At 51.2% G+C, this 12,466-nt stretch overlaps 6 protein-coding genes across 6 annotated transcripts in view; 2 read left to right on the top strand and 4 right to left on the bottom strand.

Annotated features, from left to right (window-relative positions):
• Window positions 1-56: 56 nt before the first annotated feature.
• On the top strand, window positions 57-2,614 carry STEHIDRAFT_134311 (nitrate transporter; the record flags this gene model as incomplete). The annotated part of the gene is made up of 13 exons (XM_007308938.1): window positions 57-240; window positions 310-364; window positions 423-463; window positions 525-559; window positions 638-690; window positions 760-866; window positions 956-1,002; window positions 1,087-1,134; window positions 1,210-1,516; window positions 1,636-1,738; window positions 1,822-1,940; window positions 2,041-2,370; window positions 2,451-2,614. 13 exons carry the CDS (start codon window positions 57-59, stop codon window positions 2,612-2,614), a joined length of 1,593 nt encoding a protein of 530 aa, XP_007309000.1.
• A 1,469-nt stretch (window positions 2,615-4,083) lies between these two features.
• STEHIDRAFT_65341 (zf-PARP-domain-containing protein) lies at window positions 4,084-4,923 on the bottom strand (the record flags this gene model as incomplete). The annotated part of the gene is made up of 4 exons (XM_007308661.1): window positions 4,084-4,420; window positions 4,570-4,636; window positions 4,713-4,722; window positions 4,837-4,923. 4 exons carry the CDS (start codon window positions 4,921-4,923, stop codon window positions 4,084-4,086), a joined length of 501 nt encoding a protein of 166 aa, XP_007308723.1.
• Window positions 4,924-5,265: 342 nt separating this feature from the next.
• On the bottom strand, window positions 5,266-8,210 carry STEHIDRAFT_124867 (DUF500-domain-containing protein). The gene is made up of 8 exons (XM_007308937.1): window positions 7,989-8,210; window positions 7,888-7,928; window positions 7,687-7,810; window positions 7,402-7,502; window positions 7,329-7,334; window positions 7,148-7,269; window positions 5,865-7,059; window positions 5,266-5,798 (listed from the first exon to the last, which is right to left on the bottom strand). Exons 1-8 carry the CDS (start codon window positions 8,050-8,052, stop codon window positions 5,664-5,666), a joined length of 1,788 nt encoding a protein of 595 aa, XP_007308999.1. The 5' UTR covers window positions 8,053-8,210; the 3' UTR covers window positions 5,266-5,663.
• An 842-nt stretch (window positions 8,211-9,052) lies between these two features.
• STEHIDRAFT_25849 (40S ribosomal protein S26) lies at window positions 9,053-9,551 on the bottom strand (the record flags this gene model as incomplete). The annotated part of the gene is made up of 3 exons (XM_007308647.1): window positions 9,053-9,165; window positions 9,237-9,302; window positions 9,374-9,551. Coding segments are annotated over 3 exons (357 nt in total), but the record flags the coding sequence as incomplete, so codon positions are not given.
• A 375-nt stretch (window positions 9,552-9,926) lies between these two features.
• Window positions 9,927-11,402, top strand: STEHIDRAFT_171635 (uncharacterized protein). Its single transcript, XM_007308936.1, has 3 exons — window positions 9,927-10,399; window positions 10,458-10,639; window positions 10,707-11,402. The coding sequence occupies exons 1-3, from the start codon at window positions 10,015-10,017 to the stop codon at window positions 11,217-11,219; spliced, it is 1,080 nt and encodes a 359-aa protein (XP_007308998.1). The 5' UTR covers window positions 9,927-10,014; the 3' UTR covers window positions 11,220-11,402.
• Window positions 11,403-11,554: 152 nt separating this feature from the next.
• The window catches only part of STEHIDRAFT_161396 (protein prenylyltransferase), a gene marked incomplete at both ends in the record, with an annotated part of 1,623 nt that continues 711 nt past the window's right edge, over window positions 11,555-12,466 (bottom strand). The window contains 2 exons of the mRNA XM_007308935.1: window positions 11,555-11,574; window positions 11,645-12,389. Coding sequence (XP_007308997.1) covers window positions 11,555-11,574; window positions 11,645-12,389 — 765 coding nt within the window. The remainder of the gene's footprint in view (window positions 11,575-11,644; window positions 12,390-12,466) is intronic.

Genomic DNA, 12,466 nt, shown 5'->3' with positions numbered 1-12,466 from the left:
TTACCGAAGTCAGACGAGTAGCCTTCATCACCTCCCCCAGGAGCACTGGCAGCGACATGTCCACCCATGCCCACACAGCATCCTCCGGATCTGCAGACTTGCCTACAACCGAGGCCCGTTCGTCTAAGACCTCTTCTCTCTGGTCTCAACCAGTCATCAACCCTGTCAATGGCAAGAGCAGGACACTGCCCATACTAAATTTGTGGAGCCCTTACGGTCGTAGCTTTCACCTCGCATGGGGTAAACCCATCTGATCTTTGCCCCAAACTACCCTCTCTGGCCGGCGCCTGATATCTTTTTCGTTTCCAGTGGGGTTCTTTGTGGCATTTCTGTCGTGGTTCGCCTTCTCGCCGTTGACACCAGTGTCAGTGATCCGTTCCGTTTTGTTTAGCTTTACTGCTGACTCTGTTGATCTCACGCAGAGCTATAAAGAGCGATTTGGCTCTGACGACCGAACAAATCGGTGCTTTCTTCAATCACATTGCGGCCATTCCGACGGACGCTCATTATCATGGCACTTACAGGAACTTCCAACATCATCGCGCTCTTGGCTACCTTAGTATGTCCTATGATTCATCTCTCGCTCTCACGCAGTGTCTTCGAAGAAGTGACTCATTACAGAAATTGCCTGTCATAGATCGTCCGCTTTATCGTAGGACCCGCTTGCGACAGCTGGGGTCCCCGCAAATGGTGAAACTATGCTATCTGGATGTATCACAGAGCTGCGTCGCTGATGAAGCCTTCATCTTGACCGTGAAGTATGGCTGCGATCTTGATCGTTGGCGCCATTCCATCTGGTCTCGCTGGAACTATAAGCACTGCGGGTGGTCTTTACGCCGTCCGGTTCTTCATCGGTATCCTCGGAGGTAGGCTAGGAGAACCCCTATACCGGACTTCGAAAGGTTTCTCTTGACCTGAACTTGTTCCACGCTTGCGTTATGGCTCCATCGTATAGCAACGTTCGTTCCCTGCCAGGCCTGGACTTCTGTATTCTTTGACAAGGTATGTAGCTATGTGCACCATCTAATTCCTTCCTTCCTTCCTTCCTACTTACGCTTCTCATGAAATTTCATCCTATCTGTCCAGAAAATTGTCGGCACTGCCAATGCTCTTGTAGCAGGTTGGGGCAATATGGCACGTATAACCGCTTATTCTTATCAAATTATGCGTGCCACAGTCTCTAACAAAAAATCGTGGTTACGTCTCTAGGGTGGTGGCGTAACGTTCGTCGTTCAAACCTCGCTTTTTGACCGCCTGCGCGCAGACGGTATGTCTGTACACACGGCCTGGCGTGCGGCATTCGCTATCGTCCCCGTCCCCATCCTACTGTCCGTTGCCGTTCTGACCTTGATATTTGGTACCGACTGCCCTGCTGGCCCATGGAGCGACCGACATACTCTTATCAGACCACCACTGAGTAGGAATGAAGAGAGCGGGCACTTTGTCTCGACCGAGAAGCATAAAGACGAAGAAAAAGGTGCGAAGGCGGTGGACGTGCAGCCGATCGAAAAAGAAGGCAATAAATTTCCCCTTTTTTGAGTGCCTGCGATGTAGTCACCATCCAAATCTACTTGTGTTGACTATTCTTCGTTTCATCTGATACTAATACATATGCAACTTTTTTGTTTCATCTAGCCGATGATATCAACGCGCCAATAGACATAGCCGTCCCTGAGCGTCTGACCCTCAAGGTAGCATGCAAGATCTTCGCGATGCCACATACTTGGCTTTGTGCACTGTAAGCTGCCCTCTTCATTGGGGGCTTCGTATTTCCTACCAGTACATCCTACGCGCTAAATGCTAATAAGGCTGAACATGCAGGATGTATCTGACCACATTTGGGTTTGAGCTCTGTGTCGATGCCAACCTTGCAACTGTGTTGTATAACACGCAGCAAAACCCGTCTGGCTTTGGACAGACCAAGGCTGGGTACTACGCTTGTATGTCTTCCCTCCCCTTTGATCAACGTTGCCCTCTTCCACTTGAGTTCCAGACCGAAGGTAACACGCTGACAACCTCGTTGGTTTCTCGATTATCCAGCTATTTTTGGTTTCCTAAACCTTGTCACCCGTCCCCTAGGTGGCTACTGCGGCGACCTCGTCTACCGCAGCAGAGGCGTCAAGGCCAAACAATATCTTACAGCCGCACTAGGCTTCCTTCAGGGCGTCTGCACGCTTGCATATGGTCTCTGGATGCAGCACGAATATAACAATGACAGAATACCGTCACTTGGTGTGCAGATAGCGTTGGTCGTGCTGATGGCGTTATTCTGCGAGATGGCCAACGGAGCGAATTTCTCCCTGGTGCCGCATGTTAATGCGTCGTATATTGGTGTTATGTCGGGGTTTGTTGGCGGGATGGGAAATCTGGGTATGTTGACCCGTTTCATGATCTTGTTAGTTTCTCTTGCGCGAGTAGACGCTAACTCGCATTTGGCTGTGTTTCGATAGGTGGAATATTTTTCGCGCTCATATTTCGCTTCCATGCCGCCAACGGCTATGCTAAGGCCTGGTGGATCTCTGGCGTGCGTACACGGTTTCTATTATCTCAATACGTACTAGAAGTTGTCTCGAGACTGATTTGTCCTTGTGCTAATCTCCGTCGCACGTTATAGGTCCTAGCCATGGCTCTCAATGTTCTTTGCATGTTCATACCCCTTCCCAGTCAGTATGTCACATAAGAGTACCACCCGAGCTTTGCGCCGAGCCAGTAGTTACGCCACCTACGCACTGTAGAATCTTGTAAAGAGTACTAAGTAGTCTCCATCGGAAGCAATATCGGGTTGAACTAAATCGAACTATAAACGGTGTGGCGCAAGTAAGATCGCTGATGTGGCCCACATCAGGAGTGAACAGCTGTCAGCAGTGTACAACTCGTTCGTGATCGGTCAGAGGACTGCCGAAGACAGAGCTTGCAGTAGTTCTAGAGTATAATCACATGCATTATGACAAGGTAGTATTACAGACGTGAACACAGAGCAGAGGTATCACAGTGACAGAATGGCACCAAATGAAGCGCAGCCCCCAAGACCGGGGGGCAGGAAGTAATACGTGATATGGAGTTGGAGAGTCAATGTACAAGAATAAGAGATGAGAACGAAGGAGCAGTCCTGGAGTCCTCAGCAAGGAGCTCGGGCAGACACCCATGCTGCGCATTGCCCGCAGGCTCAACAGCTTAGTCCTCATCTTCGTCCTCTTCGACGACTTGCTTGGTCTTCTTAGCTTTTGACGCCGGCTTCGCGCGCTTGGAGGCAGGCTTGGTTGATGCTTTCGACGCCGGACGCTAGAGATGCCGATGTCAATGTCAATGAAACGATCATGACAGACAAATAAAAATCAAGTCTTACCTTCCGCTTCTTGCTGTCTTCTTCCTCCGCGGAGGGTTCATTGTCGTCCTCACCATTCGGGACATCATCCATATCCTTCGTGAAGTCCTCGCCGGACTCATCGTCATCAACCTTTGCCTATAAATATTATGAAGATAGAACACAAGGAGTGAGCCATCGTGCGTGATGGCACTGAGCGGCTGGAGATGGAAGAGCAACTGACCTTTTTCTTAGCTGGTGCTTTCTTCGTCACCACCGCCTTCTTGACAGGCTCCTTCTTGGCAGGAGCCTTCTTCTTGGGCTTCTCCTCTTCTTCCTCGTCCTCTTCCTCCGCATCTTTCGCTACCTTCTTGCTCGCCTTCGTTGCAGCTGCCCTCTTAGGTGGCGCATTCCTAGGCTTTGCGTCTGCGTCATCACCATCTGCGTCCTCGTCGACCTTCTAGAAAGAGTTCATAGAACGTAAACCAGGATCCATGATACAGTAAATGGAAGGGAGGATGAAGCTCTTACCTTTGCACGAGGTTTGCGAGCAGGTGCCTTTTTGGGCTTCTCAGTTTCCTCAGCATCATCCGCATCCTCTTCGACTTTCTGTTGATCATAATGACAGAGTCATCAATTTCGCTCCGACACAGCAGGAAAGGAAGGATGTACTAACTTTAGCACGGGGCTTACGAGCAGGAGCCTTCTTGGGCTTCTCCTCACCATCGTCTTCAGCGTCGTCTTCAACCTTCTGCAAATATACACATGTCAGCGTGTAATCAACAATAACAATCCAGTCCAAGCAGACAAACCTTTTTCCTGCCCCTCTTCGGCTTCTCCTCACCATCAGCCGCCGGGGCCGCCTTCTTCTTCGCCGGGGCCTTTTTCTTAGGCTTATCCTCCTCGTCATCTTCCTCACCGTCGTCCCCTTCAGGTTTCCGAGCGGTTTCCGGGATGTCTTCGTCTGCGACGTGACCGTCTTCCCAAGCTTTGGTGATACGCTCCTGGTCCTCCTTTTTCATATCCTCGTACCCATCGAGTTCGGAAGCTTCGTTGAAGGATTTCTTCATATTACCGATGATCTTTGGGGTCACGCAGCCCCAATGACGCCATGCACTGGTCGAGAGCAATATATGGCAATCAAAGCACGATCAAGGAGACAGGAGACAAGAGGGACGATGTTCATAGCGTTTCGGATGAGCGGAGAAGAAACCATGGTCAGAGCAGTGGCCGAAATGCGTAAGACATAAATAGGTGGTACGCACAAGCTCGTGTTGCCTCTGAAGTCTACGACGGTACCCACCCTGATTTGGCCTTTCGCGATCGTGTTACCTGTAGATCAAGGCAAGTTCAACGAGCCAACACCAATTAGCACCTCGTCACTGGATATCAATTCGTGACGACTGACCACTACAGGGCTTAGGACCTAAACGCCCGATTACACCAGAAAAGTCATAAAAATACGCTTGTCAGTCAGCTGTGCAACTGGGATACTATGCGCGACACGCATGACGGAATATCAACATGAACACAGACATGCCTTTGCATTTTGACCTGTTCGAAGGCGCATACTCGAACCTATAGCCAGATTTCTTGCTACTTCCTTCGTCGTCAGACATAGTGAGCTGTTTGATGTGAGGGAGGGGGCAGGTGGGAGGGAGGGCTGAGGGAAAGGGTGGTGGGAAGGGAACGGACAGTCGACGCGTCTCGCACTTGGGCTTATAACGCGACTTCGGGGTTTCAAAGTCCGCTGGCTACTAGGCGTGTTTGTTCGCGTCCTGGGCTGTTGACCGCGCACGGACAGTTTTTGTTAGCACCTAAAAGCACTGTGAATGAGATGGCGATAACCGCCGTCGATTGCCCAACATGTATTTTTTGTGAAGAATTTTGTCTCTTTCGGTTGTGAGGCAAGTGAACGACTGTGTTAAAGCCCCTAATTTGCCGAGACAATGTGTGGCGTATAAGTATGTAAATGTGGCCCAACCATGAAGGCCAATGACTGGAATGAATCGAGACAACCAAAATACCACAGAGTATACATGATATACACCAACTACACAACCGATAATACAGCAATGAGAAATTTTACATGCGACTCTGCCCAGGCAATACACTATGATACGGTCACTATGCCTGGGACGCCAGGACCGTGACCGTACACCCGATCGCAACTTGTTCCGCTATACAATTATGAAAGAAGGAAAGGAGAACAATACATGAAGAAAACAGAGAAAATGCTGTGTGAATGCTTGCCCCATTCAGAATGAATATTATCCGAAGGGGAGAGAAAAAGAAGAAGAAAAGGAGTCCGTCTGTCAATGTGTTGGGTTCGGGGAACTTAAAGGCCGTTCGCGGTGCGTTATACCAGCTCGACAAAGTTTGCAGGGAAGGAACCTTGCCTTCCATCCACCTTTCCCTTCCACCACGTATCGGTAGTATCACTCTTCTCCGTAATCGTGATGACCTGTCCTTTCTTGAATGAAAGGTCTCCCGCCTGGCAGAGTAAGGCGAAGTTATCAGCAAGCAAAGTCGATGAACTGCAGTGGAATAACGAACGCACCTCGACAGCCTTGAAATCGAACAACGCAATCGCCCTTGCCACACCCTCGTCTCTGGCCAAAGGCTTCATTAACTCCCTGTTCGGCTCAATCTTCTTCTTCCCACCTCCACTACCCCAATCATCGTCCCTACTCGGCGACGAGAAAGGGTCATCAATCTCATCGTCGTCCCTAAACCCATCGAACTCAGGCTTCTTCCTTCCATTCGCACTCCCTCCATAACTCGATGATCGGCCCCCAATAGAGCCGCCTGTACCCAAAGCACTGCCTGCCGACTCGTCGTATAGCGGCGAACGCTGAGCAAGCTTCGACTGCGGTGCACCGTACGGATTACTCGAGGATCTCTGTCGATTAATCCCTGATGAAGATGTCGGTGATGGTGAAAACGTTCTCTTCTCGAAGGCTCCCATGGATTTCGACTGTGGATGATGCTCAGGCTGCCAATCTGCGAACCTCTGCTTCGTACTACCACCACCACCACCACTAGAGTTCGTACTCCCCGTGTATGAACTCCTGCCAACCTGTGTCGCCGGTGGGGTGAAATCTGACTCGAAATGTTCTCCGAAGCGGGATGTCGAGGAATCGTCTTCTGCGGATATTTTCGGTGGTCTGTCGTAATCCCACGAATCCGAGTTTGCCGACCCGAGCCCATTGTCGTAAGTACCTCTCGTCCGTGTACCACCGGAAAGGCTGGTCTTCCCCATCGCACCCGAGAGGCCATTAATGTCGTCGTGGTCGTCGTATGCCTCACCATGTGTAGCGCCTGCTTGCGAAAAATAACTCCCTCCGCTCTTTCTCCTCCCCCAACTCGGAGGCGGGAACGCTTCCGCTGCCTTCTTCCCCATGCCTGCTCCCGTTCCCTTCCCGGACCCACTCATCCCTCTCGAACCCATTCCACTCGACGGTCTCTCACCCGCCGGGCTCGAGATCCCATTAAACGCATACGGGCTCTCCAGCGGCGTCACTACTTCCCCTGGACCCTCATCCACCCAATTCCTGTAAACTGGGCCGGTGCAGGCATCCAAGGTGCGAGTGAGTGTGGACGCCCATTCTGGTGGTGTTACGGAGCCGGAGAGGAGTTGTTTGGCTGTGACGTCGGAGTGGTAGGCTTGGGCGTTCGCGTCTTGACGTTCGACGATGACGGAGCCTTCGAGGGAGAGTCCACCAAAGAGGCCGCGGGTTTTGGAGTAAGAATACCTGTTACACAGTGGGAGAAGATGAGTGTCCGTTTGGGGGCAGATGTCTGAGAGGGAGGGATAAAGAAGGAAAGGGAAGGAAGACTGACATTGCAGCGACTTTACCGCTGGAGTTCACTGCGCCTGAGGCTTCACCATTGCGACCTAATGGTCCGACAGCGAGACTCATGTTACCACCAAGTGTGAGTGATCCTGCAGCCATGAATTGTCGCTGTAGCAGTCGATGCATTAGACCCTATGTTTGCGTATTCGGATATAAATATCACTTACGATAGCCTAGGACCAATGCACAAGACGAAGGTAAGAGCACGGACGACACGGAATGATTTGAAAGTTTGCGTACTGATTTGGAGTTGAGAACGATGAGAAAGTCGGTGATTTCTGCGCCAGCTTGACCGCCAACACCGACACCAGCAAGTCCAATGGCACTTGGTGCTGACCATGCTGGGAAAGTCAATCAAGAGTATCAGCAGTTGTTCCTTTGATGATTGAGATAGACGAGAGGATCGTAGCAGTGGCCGTGGGAATGTGGCCCAATCATGACAATGAAAGTCTCCTACAGCTCAATCTTCCCATGCCTACTTCACCACTGATATTTATGTTATGAGACAGTGCGAGAGTTACTTACTACCATCGTCTAGCCTTGCGATCACGACACCACTCCCAGCTCTGGCAGAGAACAAGAACCCGGCCTTAAAGATCGAAAATATAGCGAATCCACGAGCGTTCTCCAAGATCTGTTTTGGGATGACCTGCAGTAACCATACGCAGAATCAGCATGCGTTGCCTTAAGTGGTGTGGCAAAAATATAGGAGTTGCCAGTACGAACCCCATCGAGTCCGTTGTTTCCACTATCGACGAATGATCTGCCTATTTAACGGTGAAGGCGTCAGTTCGGACTTGAAATGGAACTAGTTGGATCTGACGTACATATCTTCGCCGCTTTATTGCATTCCTTTGGCAGAGGTTGGGGAAGTGGGTTATTTAACTTCATGAATCAAGCAAGTCTGAGTGTACAGAAAGCGATAGAGGTATGTTCCCGAGTTCAATCCTGGTGGAACAGAGAGCAAGCAGAGGAGGGAAAGATATGTTGGTGAAAGCAAAGCAATGAGATATCCCTTGAGGAGTATTTGAGGACAAGTTAGCGCAGCACAGGCGGTGTGTGGATGTCTTGTGGGACGACTTGCAGGAGAGTGGCGAGGCCGTCCGGCAAAGGTGGCAAGTGAATTCGGCTTTCCAATGCGATGCACTACGTCACTCATCTGACCTTCCCCGGCCCCCGATTCGGCCGACTGCTTTTCCTCTTTCGTATACCTCACTCGCGTGGCAGGCACGTGGTGGTGAGCGAAGGGTATAAGAGCTCGCGTTCGTAGCGTTCGACGCGATCTTCAACGCCAACACCTTATCACTCCTTTTTCGCCATCTTTTTCGACGAGGAAGGGGACATTTAGATTTTGGCGGAGAGTGATCCATGTCTTCGCTTTCGCTAGCAACACTATGCCTTCGGGCTATGATGGATTTCTAGATAGTGGTGTAAGACACATGCTTCCGTGACTTTTTTTCGATATCTGTACTTTTTTTTTACCGAATGTAACCTGCTGCACCCATCCTACATCGATATCTTGTCCGATTGACGGGTTCGAAATCAGCATTACCACCCTCCAGGATCCCGTTCTGAGTCGATGCGATCGACTAAGCAATGAACGAAGTCCGAAACGAATCACTGGCCAAGTTTTACAGGTTGTCACTTTGCGTCTGGCTTGTTGAATCACAGTTGCATCCCAATTGCACAAGGTATGGCGGGATCACTGGCTGCAGGTCTTTTGTAGAACACGCCCGTGGACAGGACAAACACACACATATGGATGAGGCAGAGAGAAAAGCAGGCTGGGATCAATGCGTGAAAACGAGACAAGTAATACATAACATCATATGTGAACAATGCGTTGCAGCACAAATGCCCGAATCCCTCATGCCGTCCTGGCAGCAGCAGCCTTAGCGTCCTCCGCGGCGGCAACAGCAGGGTTGACCTTCTTTCCATCCTTCCACCGGATACGAGGAGGGGGAGCGCGGTTGCGGCGACCCTCACGCGAGCGGACACGGACAACTGAAAGATACAGACGTATGGAGCCTATGAGCGAACGAGCTCGTGAAGGATAGGGGAAGAGAGAAACGCACCGTGCGAGTGGATGGCGCACGAGACACAGTAGGCGATTTTGATGTACAGCTTGGGGATCACGTACTCTGCAGGATCGCAAGTGCATTGGCTCAAAATCAGTGGACAGCGTAATACGATAGGGACAAGATGAACGCACCAGGGTAGACGGAAGCCTCGCTGATATCACGAACAGCGGCAGACTCGACCATGTTCCTGACAGTGAACCTCTTGATGGCCTTGTCCTTTGCGACAGCCCTCGAGCAGTTTGAGCAACGAAGGAAGACAACATGGCCACGTCCCTTCTTGTTACGGCCGCCGGAACGTCGCTTCTTGGTCTATATCGCACATAAAGCAGAGGCAAAGACAGGGTGAATCAGCATTGGAGTCGCGAAGTTTGGCCGGGTGTCATCTGAAGCTGAGTGAAGCCATCCAACGCATTCCGCGGTTGTTTCGCGCGTTTCGACAGCGTAGACGGTGTACGGGAGGGCTGGGTATGATCCTGAATGTCACAGAGGGCATGCTCACCATTTTGAATAGTTGGTGGGGTCTTGAACGTTGGGAATGGATGCTGTCGGTGCGGCGTCGTCGAGCACTGCTAGATGTGACATCCACATTGGGCAAGTCACATCCCGCCACAATTGCAAACGGCGTGACATGGCGTATTGAGCTGTCACGGCCTTTGTTCACTCTCGCTCCGCTCTGTCGGTACCGTCTCCATTGTTCTCTTTTTGTTCTCGACACAAAAACGAGAGGCACGTACCTGACCTATAGCGCTGTATATAGATCTTCGACGACCCTATGGAAAGCATTGTGTTATCTGGCTATAAAGGCTGGCTTGGCGACCTCAAGTTGACTCGCCCTTTCTCTGCTGTTGGTGAACTTACGAGCCCTCGAGCCCGGTGCTCTCTATCATTGACTTCACGTCCTCACGACCTTAGATTCATATATTCGCTTCTCTCTCTCACCTTCGCTTACCCTTGTCACTCACTTATTGCATCAACACTAATGGCTCCCTTCGCTCTCATCACTGCATCTCTGCTCGCTGCTGTCTCAACTCTGCACCACCGCACTGTTTCCGCTGCACCTTTCTCTATCGACGATACCACCATGCTTCAGAATGGCCAAGCTGCTCAAACTCTGAACGCTGAATTCCTCTCACTCTCGGCCAACTCTACATGCAGTGGTATGACACATTTCCTATATTCTTGTCTGATGTGCATACTTACAAGAGCTTCTGTCAGTTGGCGAAACCGCTTGCATAAGTGGCGAATTCGCTACGTGCACGTCTACCCCCTCTTCAAACACGACTACCACGACAACCGATGCGACCAACACCACAACCACTGCTGGTACATGGGATATCGAATCGTGTGCTTCGGGTCAACAATGCTTCGCGCTCCCATTTGTGAGATCAAACGGCACCGTACGTCCCTTTCTCATCCTCCCTCTCTTATTTCATACTAATTATAATGACCTCTACTGGAATTTAGTATGTTTCCTGTGTCTCCCAGTCCGACGCTACCACCCTCATCGCCTCAACCGGCACCACAGGCGGACTCATCGCCACCACCCTCCCCTCAAACACTACCCTCTCCCTCCCATTATCCAACGCAACCGATATCCCCACCACATCCACGACGAACTCAACCGTCGCTATCGGAACGAACAGCACCTCGAACAGCACAATTGCAGGCGATGGGACGGGGACGGAGACGACGACGATAACGATCACACTCCCTGCGACTGGCGCCACATCTCTGCCAAGTGTGACGACAACGTTGAACGCGGCGGAGGCGTCGAGTTTGCTTGCTAGTCTATCGGCGGCGGGTGCGTCGATCGTTACGGAAGTTCCGGCGTCGACGACCAAGGGTGTGAAGGGAAGTGCGGTGACGAGTGTTAGCGTGGCGACCGCGACGGCATCTGGGTCGAATGGCGTGGACGTTGTGAGTGCGAGTTCGAGTGTTATACAGCTTACGCCTAAGGCGAGCGCTACGAGCTCTTAATGGCCTCTTTTTCTCTGCCGTTCGTGTATTCTTTTGGATTTCGGTCGTTGTGTTGGGAGCTTCGATATTCTTTGCCGTTTCTTGGGTTTGTTGTCTGTCTTTCGTGTTTTGGGCTCTACTTATACAGGTACTGTATTTCAAGGGTAGCGTAGATCGCTCTTACTGTAGCTTTAGATATTCCGGACGTTTACCATAAGCTTAGTATGGTAACTTGATGTTTGGTTCACAAATTCGGTATGCCCAAGACGAAAACACTTGAGAGTCGAGAGGACCGGCAAGGCTCAAGTGCCTTACATCGTACACTCTTCTACTGAGCACCTACGATAGAGACCGGCCTATATACTATCTACGGTATCTGTGGTCAGATAGTATAGTAGATGTCATCAAAATGTGGCCGTTACTGGTGTGAATCGATGTGGACTTACGTTGTTTACTCATCGAGGGTGCGAGCTTAGGTTTTCCTGCCGCCGATTGTGTTCCCCACTTCCTCAATGCCTCTGCCAAAGAATGAAACTTCTTCATCTCCTCCTCATGGCCTAACTGAATCATGCAATCCGCTACCTTCCCGAGCACATCCATTTCCTCGCTCAAGAGCACAGTCGGTCTTATGTCAGGCGAGGCGTGATAGAGTGCAAGACACTCTCTTGCAGATTGTAATGCATCTTCAGCGCGACCGGAATCACGATACCTGCAAGAAAGGTGGCAGAGGAAGAAGACTAGATTTGGATTGAATGTGTCGGGGTAGTCCTGCATGAACTTGCGGTAGATGTGAACCGCTTCTTTAGCTGTTCTTAATGCATCCTCCCGACGATCGACCTCTGCGAACCGGGTGGACAGGTTGTTGAGAGACTTGGCGAGCTCTGGATTGAACACTTGGGGGCGGACCTGCGCAAGCTGGCGGCGGATGCAGACAGTCTCCTCTATTACGCTCAATGCCTCCTCTCGACGACCGACATCTCCAAGCCGGTTGGAGAGGTTGTTGAGAGACAAGGCGAAGTCTGGCTTGAATGCCTCGGGGCGGTCCTGCGCGAGCTGGCGGCGGATGCAAAATGCGTCCTCGATTACGCTCAATGCGTCCTCTCGACGACCGACATCTGCAAGCCGGACGGAGAGGTTGTTGAGAGAGCCGGCGAGGGCGGGATTGAATGCCTCGGGGCGGTCCTGTGCGAGCTGGCGGTGGATGCGAACCGCCATCCTCGATTGCGCTCAATGCCTCCTCTCGACGACCGACATCTCCAAGCCGGTTG

The sequence above is a fragment of the Stereum hirsutum genome (assembly GCF_000264905.1).
Source record: "Stereum hirsutum FP-91666 SS1 unplaced genomic scaffold STEHIscaffold_16, whole genome shotgun sequence".
NCBI classification, from domain to species: Eukaryota; Fungi; Basidiomycota; class Agaricomycetes; order Russulales; family Stereaceae; genus Stereum; species Stereum hirsutum.
The sequence above is the reverse complement of the archived record's forward strand: the minus strand, read 5'-3'. Positions and strand labels throughout refer to the sequence as shown.